This window comes from Lipotes vexillifer, unplaced genomic scaffold (assembly GCF_000442215.2).
Source record: "Lipotes vexillifer unplaced genomic scaffold, Lipotes_vexillifer_v1.1 scaffold413, whole genome shotgun sequence".
Lineage (NCBI taxonomy): Eukaryota > Metazoa > Chordata > Mammalia > Artiodactyla > Lipotidae > Lipotes > Lipotes vexillifer.
Genome location: NW_006769725.1, coordinates 1905400 through 1917286, shown reverse-complemented (window position 1 = coordinate 1917286; position 11887 = coordinate 1905400). Strand labels below are relative to the sequence as shown.

General features: G+C 40.3%; 1 protein-coding gene across 2 annotated transcripts in view; it reads left to right on the top strand.

Annotated features, from left to right (window-relative positions):
• The window catches only part of ME1 (malic enzyme 1), a 194458-nt gene that overhangs the window by 24338 nt on the left and 158233 nt on the right, over positions 1-11887 (top strand). The window contains exons 1-2 of one of the 2 annotated variants that reach the window (XM_007445886.1): positions 4380-4536; positions 5748-5881. In XM_007445886.1, coding sequence (XP_007445948.1) covers positions 4468-4536; positions 5748-5881 — 203 coding nt within the window. In that variant the 5' untranslated portion in view covers positions 4380-4467. Of the gene's footprint in view, positions 1-4379; positions 4537-5747; positions 5882-11887 lie in introns of those variants that run through there. The other variant, XM_007445885.1, reaches the window with a different exon arrangement.

Genomic DNA, 11887 nt, shown 5'->3' with positions numbered 1-11887 from the left:
CCTGCTGAAAGGATTTTGAAACCTTATTAATGATTTTAAGACTTATGTTTGGAAAATGTAGTGTTGACATTGATGGTTAACAATTTCTCAGCCTTATTAAGGAATCTATAAAGTTCCGACTTACTTGACCTAATTAAACATCTCATCTGATACTTAAAAAATCCTTTTGCTCCCTTAGGTAGAGGTGTTCTTTCTTTTTTAAAATTGGGCAAACATCACTTAAACTGCAATGTAGTTATACTTGCTATATCCTGTAATACCTAGATGAAATAAGTTTGGGGTGTTGTACAATTATGATATTTTCTTATAAGTTTTAGGGTATCTAGGGCTAAGTGTATTTTAGTTATATTTTTATAATCATTACTTTTATCAGTTTAAATTACTTTATATCAGATATCTGTAAGAATTAATGCTATGTAATAAAGCCAAATATTTTTTCTTAAAGATGTTAATATACTGATTTTAAATAATTGAGTTTTCTGTCTCTTAAAGGAGACTGTTACCAGAGAACTTGACTGCACAGCTGAATGCATTCAAAATAATCATATGATTATTTTTCTGATGTAAACATTACCTTGGAAATGTATATTCCATCTGGCTGATGGGTTTTTTTTTTTGAAGAAATGAGATTGTATACCACCAGGAAAATTTTAAAAGTTATTATCTATGTTGTTAATTAGAATTTTAAAAAAATCAATTTCAGAGAACAATTTTTGGTAATCTGGAAGACTTGGGGGAAGGAACCATTCAGTAGAATGTGTCCAGGGCAAATGTCCAGTATCTCTTCTCATTCTATAGATATGAAATATGCACATAAACTATGTTAATACATTTGAAATTATTATATTTAAAACTAAAGCTCAATTTGATCTCTTTATTTCAGAGCAATAAATAATAAAAATGTAAAGGTCTCTCCTTTTGTACTCTTTACATATAAATAATTTCTCCCCAAAATTACTGTCAACAAAATTCTAAAACATTTTTTCATAAAACCTTTTAGGACAGAGATGCCATATTATCTGTAATGTCACATTTATCAAATCTGTATGTAGTTCAGTCAAAATCATAAGTTATGAAAAAAATTTGGTAAAGAAATTGAAGACAAATTAGCTTTTAAAAAAGGTATTTTAAAATTTGGAATGTGAAATGCATCCATAACTTGCTAAGCAAACTTTGTCATTTTAATTATATTCTTTTCAAATGAGCAAATTAGCTGCTGAATTGATTTTTTTATAGAACCTAATAAAATTTAGCACAGTGAAATTCACTCTTTCTGGTGTATACTTCTCTTTTTTTTTTTTTTTGCGGTATGCGGGCCTCTCACTGTTGTGGCCTCTCCCCTTGCGGAGCACGGGCTCCGGACGCGCAGGCCCAGCGGCCATGGCTCACGGGCCCAGCTGCTCCGCGGCATGTGGGATCTTCCCGGACCGGGGCACGAACACGTGTCCCCTGCATTGGCAGGCAGACTCTCAACCACTGCGCCACCAGGGAAGCCCTACTTCTTTTTGCTTTGACAAGTATACAATGTTGTGTAACCAGCGCCACAATCAAGAAAAATTCCACCACCTCGAAAATATTCCCTCGTGCTGCCCCTTTGTAGTCAACTCTTCTCTCCACTCCCCAACCCAGGAACTGATCTTTTTAATCCTTATAATTTTGCTGCTTCCAGAATGTCAAATAAATGAAACCATGCAGTATGTAACCTTTTGAGTCTGGCTTCTTTCATTAGCATAATGCATTTGCAGTTCATCTATGTTTCTTGTTTCAGTAGTTTTTCTTTTTTACTATTGAGTAATATTCTTGTGTACCAATGTAGCTTAGTTATTTCAGGTTTTTTTGCGATTATTACTTTCCACTGTCTTTTCTACTTCTTTAAACCTTCTTTCTTCACTTTTCTGCTTTGTCTTCTCCAAAACATATAATAGCAACTGTATAGTTATAGCAAATCAGTAGTTGATTAATGATTTATTAATGATTAATGTGTTAATCCAACACATTTTTTGTTGATCACCTACAAAGTGATGAGTATTATTCTGGGCACTAGGGATTCATTGGTTGAATAAAACATACTAACATTTCTGCCCTAATATGATTATGGCTTCAAACATTAAAATTAATGAATTCTGTTATCATAATGCATTACCATACATGTAGAGATTATCTTAAAGTTTTTTGTGATTTAGGTAATGTTTCCTTTTTGCCATTCAGCTTGATTATTTTTAGTCATTATACAGGGAAAAAAGAAAAACTACTGAAGTTCGTTGGAAACATTAAAGACTGTTAGTGTGGAATATAGATCCTATTTGTTCTGTTTTTATGGCAATAGTTTCTAATAAATTACTCAGGACAAAGTTTCTTTCTCAGTTATGTTTGCTCTCTGCAAACATGGTTTCTAATATAAGTCTCCTGTTATGCCAGGAATTTTGTTTTCATTTTTGCTTGAGAGTCTCAGTTTTCTCAAGAAGATATACATAGATTAATTAGTAGAGTCTAGAAGAATAGTTGTCCTGTTTGTTGCCCTCAGCAGTGAAACAACATACCATTCTGCTGTCTAGGGATCTAGTCCAAAAGGTTTTTTAAGGAGGAAGGAAAGTAAAAGAAAGAAAAAGAGAAAAACAGGGTTGAACCTAGAGTGTATGAGAACACTTTTAGGTAATTAGAATTATAGGTGATCTGGAAACCTAATATATGTATAGCTAAGCTTTTCAACTACATAAAAGACTTAGTAGAAGCTATTTGAAAGTTAGAACCTGTATGTGTACTTTGGATACACTGTCCTTTGTTGGATAGGCCCTGCAGGAGGGAGAACCCTAAGGTAAAAATTCTTTGAAACTGGTATATGTTACCTTAACTTTTTAATAAGGAGAATGTATTAAGTTAGGCTGTCACTGTCAAGTTTTAGATGTAACTGACCTGTTTATAAATTTCTGAAAAATACATTAATATGTCTTTGTTAGTATGAAAAAATGCAATAGAGAGCCGGGATTATTATATTGTTCAAAATTCAACTTACTGTTTCTCTGAATACTTTTTGGGAAGCTGCTGGTTGGTAGGAATCACATTGATGTGTCATTCTTAAAACTGCCGTATATATTTAAAATTTTCAGGGGTTTTAAGATTTAAGTTTACATATTCATTGATTTTTTAAAAATTCACAAAGAGTAGTAATAGGATATGAATCCAGTCATAGGACTTTAACCCTTTAACTTGGCCCAGTTCTTCAGATTTCTAAGCCCTAGTGGTTTGTTTGTTTTTGTTCAAGAGTTGAATTGGTACTTTAGTGCGTGTTGGAAAATTTGGCTAACAGCCTATGGGACTCTGTAGTTACTAAACATCAAAGAATATAGCAGGAGATATCCAGGTGGCGTTATCATTTACATGGCATAAGGTATGGTAAACCTGTTAGACTGAGGAATTGTTTCAGACCAAACATGGGAAAATTCATGTAAAAAGACTGGCTAATGACACCAATAAATGAGTTAGTGCCATTATAAAGTGAAAGAATGAGCATATGTTAGTACTTCCGATAATGAGCCTTATTCTCAGAATATCGATATTTTGGTTATTATTTTTACAGGCAGATTTTCAAGGGCGTAACATTCAAAAGTTTGCTGCTGCTTCACATATATTCATATGTTTTTGAGACTTTAACTTCAGCCTAGCTTTTTTCCCATTTATAATTTCCAAGTTTTCATTTCAAGCTAGAGAGAAGTCTATTGTCTTCTTTTTCAAATACATTACTGTATATAATTCTGCTTCATTTCTAGGAAGCAGAACATTTTACATTATATCTTTATATTTTAAAGTATTTTACTTTATGTCCTTATAAAAAGTTTTATATCTTTATAACAAGTTGTACTTTTATCAGGTGAAGTATGCCTTCCATTTTGTAGATTCTTTTTTCACGAAAACATCCATTTCTGGTTACTTTAAATTTTAAATGTAATTTTACCAGGCTTGATAGGCTAGTTTCCTGAGCAGCAGTTTTAATGTTTTTAAAATTTTAATGTACGTCTGTAAAATATATAAAACTTTCTATATTGTTTATCTTGCACATTACTGAGGTCTAATGTCAGTTACTGTTCTGAGCACTAGGGATAAAGCAGTAAAAAAAAAAAAAAACAGACAAAATTCCCTGACCTCGTGGAGTTTGCATTCTGGTAGGGACACGAACCACAAATGAACAAGAAAATGGCATGGAAGGGTTCTAGCAACACCGCAGTGTCTCCTGCTGCGGACGGGGACTCCAGGCAGAGGATAGAGAGGCTGCGCTGGTCCCCTGTGCTCCAGGCATCTGGGAGGGGGTGATGGCACCAGACACGGCTGGATACCCTGGATTATCCTTTCGGAGGGGGACCATCCTGCTGCTGTCCACGTGTATTAGAACTCCAGAGGACCCCTGGCTGGGCATGTAATGGGGCTTTTGTAGTGAAGGAATGGCTGCTGGTGGAGCAAAACATCTTGGAAATGGGCACCAGCCGTGCCAATAGCACGTGGGGCAAACCTCCCCATCATCACGTTGGGGCCAGACCCAAAGCAGTCAGTCTAATCGAAGAAGCCTCTTGGGCTTCAGTATCTCCAGGGAGATCCTAATCTTCCAGATTAATGACTACTGGGTTTATCTGCTATTACTTCCCCTCGTATTATATCCTGGCCAGTCTCCTAGGTCCATTCTGGGTTTTTGTATGCACTCGTTAGTTCTATTTTGTTTGCTTGTTTTTGAGCCTCATAGTTTGTAATGCTGTTGTTTTGTACAGTCAGTGTTCGTGTAAACAGATGATGTAGGTATAATAATAAGGCTCGAATGGGCTTACTGGGTGAGTATGGAAAGGCTTTAGAGAGGAGGGAGCGTTTGAGGTATGGTTTGAAAGGAGAGAAGCAGGGAAGAAAGACATTCTTGACTGTGGTATAGTGCAAGAAGAAAGGGGTGCGGCATGTCCAGGCAATGGTGAGAAGTTTTGTGTAACTAAGAGTGTATAATTAGTGGGAGATAGCTTGTGAGAGGAATGTTGGAAAAGGTACCTCGGAATCATAGATAAGGCGTCTCCTGACCTATTTTATACATAAAAACACAGCAGGGGACTTGCCTCGTGGTCCAGGGGTTAAGAGTCGGTCTTGCAATACAGGGGACACTGGTTTGATCCTTGGTCGGGGAGCTAAGATCACACATGTCGCAGGGCAACTAAGCCTGTGCGCCGCAACTACTGAGCCCACGCGCTCTGCAGCCCGCACGCCACATCTAGAGAGGAGCCCGTGCACTGCAACAAAGAGCCCGCATGCCACAACAAAAGATCCCACGTGCCGCAACTAAGATCTGATGCAACCAATGAATAAATAAATAATAAATAAAAAAGAAACACAGCAGGTTGTAGGTGACCTACTCATGTTCATCATTTAAAAACCTTTTGTAATAACTACTGTTCATTTTTAAATTTAATGGTACTAATACTGATAATTATATCTTCTTTCATTTGCGTGGCTTCAGATAATTTCCTCCTATCCATTGCCTGATTTTATCCTAACATTATCTAAGTGACACAGATCTGAAAATATTATCCTAATATTTAAAGGTGAGGAAAGTGAGGTGTGGAGAGATTACATGGTTTACTCAGTCACATGGCCACGCTTGGAGGGATGCCAGATCTTCTGATTTTCAATTCCATATACTTCTTGGATTTATTTGGTGTGTAGATAAGCGTTTTGTCCTTTTCCCCCCTTGAATTATTGTGTTTTCCTTTTCTCCATAGGACTTGGCTTTTACCCTGGAAGAGAGACAGCAGTTGAACATTCATGGATTGTTGCCACCTTGCTTCATCAGCCAGGATATCCAGGTCCTTAGAGTAATTAAGAATTTCGAGCATCTGAACTCTGATTTTGACAGGTAACATGTTCCTGAAGGTGATTTTTATATGTCTCATAGGCAACTGTCTAGTTTATTTTTTATTAGATGAGAAAGTTTAAATATTTAGTGCTTTGGAAAGAGTAGCCAACTTGGAGGAGGATTTACCTGTAAGTAAATACAATGATGTTTTGTAAAAAATTTACCCTCTGTAGGAACATCTGAACAAATTGAAATTTTCTAAACTATATCCTCAGAAAGACATCTTTTCTCTTGTGATAAAGTTGTTGCTATGAAGGTGAATTACCAGGAAATGCCATTCCAAACTAGGTGAAAGTGGCTTTGAGTCAGACACTAAGTACGTTGTAGGTGAAAGTGCACTTTTTCATCTTCCAAGCGTGGTTCCGACACTTTTGTGAATTTAGGTCACTTACTTTGTTTAGAACCCAGTTTCCATGTTTGTACAAAGATAAAGGTACCCTTGGGAATTAGCCAGCCCTAAGTTGAAATTCTGGCTGTATCTCACTAGAGCAAACCACTACACCCACTGCCATGAGCATTGCATGTGCCTTGCCCTCTGCAATTTTTTTTTTTTTTTTTTTTTGCGGTACACGGGCCTCTCACTGTTGTGGCCTCTCCCGTTGCGGAGCACAGGCTCCGGACGCGCAGGCTCAGTGGCCATGGCTCACGGGCCCAGCCGCTCCGTGGCATGTGGGATCCTCCCGGACCGGGGCATGAACCCGTGTCCCCTGCATCAGCAGGCGGACTCTCGACCACTGCGCCACCAGGGAAGCCCTGCCCTCTGCTTTTGATGCTGCTTTTTCATATTAAGGTGTTAGACTCATCTACACCTCAGTTTTTCCATTTGTGGGTTGAAGAGAATAATAGTTATTTGAAAATATTGTTGCGAAGGTTAGAAGAGAGAGCTAACCCAGTACCTAGTAAGTCTTCGTATTAGTCAGGGTTCTCCAGAGAAATAGAACAGATAGGATGTGTGTGTGTGTGTGTGTGTGTGTGTGTGTGTGTGTGTGTGCGCACATACACATAATGAGAGGGAGGGAGAGGGAGGGAGAGAGAGGGAGGGGTTTGATTGATTGATTTTGATTTCAAAGAATTGGCTCAAGTGATTATGGAGGCTTTGTCAGTCCTAAATCTCTGGTTGGAGCCCCAGGGAAGAGCTGTAGTTCAAGTCCAAAGGCAGTCTGCTGGTGGAATTCTTTTTTTGCTCTGGCATTGGAGGGAAGGCCAGTCTTTGTTCTATTAAGATTTTCAATTGATTGGATGAGGCTCACACACATTATAGTGGGTAATCTTCTTTATTCAAAGTACGCTGATTTAAATGTGAATCTCATACAAAAACCACCTTCACAGAAACATCCAGAATAGTGGACCAAATATCTGGGTGCTGTGTCCTAGCCAAGTTGACACATAAAACTAACCACTCCTTTTCAACTTGGCGCCCATGCACGTCTCAGATAATAATAAATAATATTATTTATTTATTTATTATTATTTAATAATAATAAAAAGTCCTACCTCTGCCTAACATGATAGAACTATCCCAGGTACGACCGAAAACCCACTGTTTCCCCAGAAGAGGATATAAAGCTCTTGGTGCTATTTACCTTTCTCGTTGATATCTCTTGACTTTAATAGTGTGATGTAAAGTTAACTATACAGTTGACCCTTGGGGACTTCCCGGGTGGCACAGTGGTTGAGAATCCAGCTGCCAATGCAGGGGACACGGGTTCAAACCCTGGTCTGGGAAGATCCCACGTGCCTCAGAGCAGCTAAGCCCGTGCACCACAACTACTGAGCCTGAGCTCTAGAGCCTGCGAGCCACAACTACTGAGCCCGCGTGCCACAACTGCTGAAGCCCAAGCGCCTAGAGCCCGTGCTCCGCAACAAGAGAAGCCACCGCAATGAGAAGCCCACGCACTGCAACGATGAGTAGCCCCCGCTCGCCGCAGCTGGAGAGAGCCTGCATGCAGAGATGAAAAAAAGACCTGACAATGCAGCCAAAAATAAATATAAATAAATAAATATATTTTTTAAAAAAAGTATAGTTGACCCTTGACAACATGGGTTTGAACTGTGCAGGTCCACTTATATTTGGATTTTTTCGATAAATGCGTCCTACAGTACTACATAATCTGTAGTTGATTGAATCAAATGAGGAACTACAGATATGGAGGGCCAACTATAAGGTTATATGTGGATTTTTGACTATGTGGGGGTCGGCACCCCAATCTCCACATTGTTTGGGGTCAACTGTATTTAAATGCTATGATATAAACTCAGTACATCTTAGGTTACATGATAAAGGGATAAGAGAGGGAAAAATTATATTTGTCTACATGTATTTGTATATATATTACAAATATATATATTTATATACACATACATGCAAACATATTCATAACAAAATAAGGAAGAATACACATGGTAATTACAGCCCTCATTTCTGTAACTGGTCACGTGATCGGAGCTGGTATTTATGACTACCTTCTGCCCCTACCCATTTCACGCTTCCTTTGCCTTCAGCCAGTACCTCGGCCAGTCTTGACTCTTTACCTGGTATAGTGAGCCAGATCTTTAGTTCTGGAGGGTCTGGGCCGTTAGTAGTCCTGTCTGAATTGGGTTGTTGTAGTTTCCCATTGACTTTAATCATGGAGACCCCCCTAATGTATCTCTTGTATTCCAGACACCCTCTTCCTTACCTCCATTATGGAGTGGGAGTCCGATTTCCCCTTGAAGTCAGGATTGGTCACCCCAGCCAGCACAGTAACTCCCTTCTTTGCCTGTTAGTTTGCAGGCACATGGTGCCCAAAGTGGCCAGTGGCAGTCTTAACTTCCAGTTCAGTGGAATCATTGTCTCCTGGTGGAAACATTCCTCCCTTTAGAATGAACACTTCTAGGCCAGTGGAGCATCATGTCACAGGGACAGGAAGCAGGAATTTGACTGGCGGGTCACTGGGGGATAATGGTGAGTGGTGCCACTTCCATTTCCACCCCTGTGATTCTGGGACCTGTGAATGCTGGCTATGGGAGAAATAGAACAATATATTGGATGCGGATTCAGAGCATGTATAACCTCCTGGAGTATCTTGCCCCAGCTTTACAAGGTGTTGTCACCTGGCGGGTGCTGTAACTGAGTCTTCAGAAGGCCATTCCACCATTCTGTTCAGCTGCTTCAGAATGGTGGGGACATGGTAAGACCAGTGGATTCCAATGAGCAAGGGCCCATTGCCTCACTTCATTTGCTGTGGAGTGAGGCAAGGCCCATTGCCTCACTTCATTTGCTGTGGAGTGAGTTCCTTGATCAGAAGTCATGCTGGGTGGAATTCAGTGGATGATGCATTTTGTAAGTCCATGGAGGGTAGCTTTGGCAGAAGCATTGTGTGCAGGGAAGGTAAGTCTTCATACAGAGTTAAGTGTCTCTTCCAGTAAGAACCAGTGCCGTTCCTTCCGTGATGGAAGCTGTCCAGTGTAATCAACCTGCCACCAGGTAGCTTGCTGATCACGCCACGGGATGGTGGCATATCAGGGGCTCAGTATCGGTCCCTGCTGCTGGCGGATGGGACTCTCAGCAGTGTCTGTGGCCAGGTCCGCCTTGGTACGTGGAAGTCCCTGTTGCTGAGCCCATGGATACCCTCCATCCCTGCCATGGCCACTTCTTTTATGAGCCTATAAGTGATGACGGAGCAGCTGAGGAAAGAGGCTGACTCAGTTTATTCAACATGTATGTTTGCTTCTTAAATTCCTTCACCATCCCTTTCACGTATTTCTTAAGTCCTTCCTTGAGCCGCTTCCATTTTTACTTTATATTCTTTTCCTGGGCCATTTTATTAGCTGCCTCCTCAGAGCTAGTGATTTTCATATTTTTATCACAGACTGTCCCTCAAAGATTTTTGTTTAATTAATTAATTTATTTATTTATTTATTTTTGGGTGTGTTGGGTCTTTGTTGCTGCGCGCGGGCTTTCTCTAGTTGTGGTGAGTGGGGGCTATTCTTTGTTGCGGTGCTCGGGCTTCTCATTGCGGTGGCTTCTCTTGTTGCGGAGCACGGGCTCTAGGCGCGTGGGCTTCAGTCGTTGTGGCTTGTGGGCTCTAGATTGCAGGCTCAGTAGTTGTGGCGCGTGGGTTTAGTTACCCCGTGGCATGTGGGATCTTCCTGGACCAGGGATTGAACCTGTGTCCCCTGCATTGGCAGGTGGGTTCTTAACCACTGTGCCACCAGGGAAGTCCCTGTCCCTCAAATATTTATTGAGCATCAACTCAGTGTCAGGTGCTCTTTGAGATATTGGGATTGTAGACAATGATCTCTGCCCTCACAGAACTTACCTAAATTATTATTTTTTTAATATTTTAAAAAAAGAAGTAAATAATAATAAGTAAATTATTTAATATGCTAGAAAGTGACAAGTGCTAATAAAAAAAAGAAAAGGTAGAGTAGGGTATGAGGGATGAGAATGCTGGGGAGCGAGTGGGTAGGGTCACTTTGCATTGTCAGATGGACTTCATAGAGAAGGTAGGTTATGAGCAAGTAATGAAAGGCAGTGAGAAGGTTAGCCATGAGGAAATCTGAGGAACAGTGCTCTTTAGCTGGTAGATTCAGGGACCAGCAGGGAGACCTGCATCTGGAGCAGGATGGGTGAGGGGAAGAATGGTAGGTCGGGAGAGCAGATTAATGAGGTCACGGAGGACAGATTATATAAAGACAGATTGTGGAGGCCACTGATGGACTTTTGGTTACTCCGAGTGAAAAGTGGGAGTTGTTCAGGGTTTTGAGCAGAAGGTCAACGTGATCACAGCTGTATTTCCAGAAGACTTGCTGCAGCGTTGAGAATAGAATGTAAGCCGGGAGAGTATTTAGGAGACTCTTACAGGCAAGAGATGATGGTGATTTAGATCCAGGGTGGTAGCAGTGAAGGTGTTCAGGTTGGGATATATCATGAAGCAAAGCCAACATAATCTCTTAATGTAATATAATATATTAGAGATGAGTGTTAGAGACCTTCCATAGAAGAGGAGAAAATAGCAAAGAAACAGAAAAGGCATGATCAGTGAAACAGGAAAACCAGAGAATCTGCTGACCTGGAATTCAGGTAAAGAGAGTGTATGGAGCTCTAGGGAATGCCACTTGTGTCAAATGTCCTGACAAGTAAACTGTGATAAGGTCTGAGGATTGATCATTGATTTGGCATTGATGAGTTCCACATGGCGAGATCAGTGTTTAGCCTGTCTAAAAGTCATCATCTTCTTCCCAGCTGTTAATTTTGGGGGTTGAAATAACTCATCTATTTGCCAGGCATTAGAATCCTTGTGTCTCTGACTCCAAATTCTGTGCATTTTCAACTATTCCAGGGAATGAGAACCCAGAAAAAGCTGGTAAGGCTATTAAGGACAATTTTGCAAGATTCTTTTAAGTTGTACCAGGCAGTTTGAGGTTGCAAGTAATATGATAAGGTTGATATTTAGACATCCTCTAGAAAGAAAACTGCCTCTAGAAAGAAAAAGACCATTTGATATAAGTAAAAAGTCCCTTGAACTTGCTTACCTTAGTAATTTTTAGGGTCAGTGCTACATTCCTTACTCATTTTCTGCTTGTTTCCCTTGGCCATTCAGTACTGCAAGGTAAAGGATGAAGTCTTTCTATTTACTTAATGTTTAAACTATATCTACAGTGGTGTTTTCATTTGTCTTTGATTTGAAAATAGGGACAAAGTCTTTTCAAATATTAAATAAAACTGCTATTTCAGCACTGATTTTTTTTTTTTTTTTTGCTGCATTGGGTCTTCCTTGCTGCTGCCGGATTTCTCTAGTTGTGGCGAGCAGGGGCTACTCTTGGTTGCGGAGCACGGGCTTCTCATTGTGGTGGCTTCTCCTGTTGCAGAGCACGGGCTCTAGGCATGCGGGCTTCAGTAGTTATGGCACACGGGCTCAGCAGGTGTGGCTTGCAGGCTCTAGAGCGCAGGCTCGGTAGTTGTGCCGCACAGGCTTAGTTCCTCCGCGGCATGTGGGATCTTTCCGGACCAGGGCTCGAACC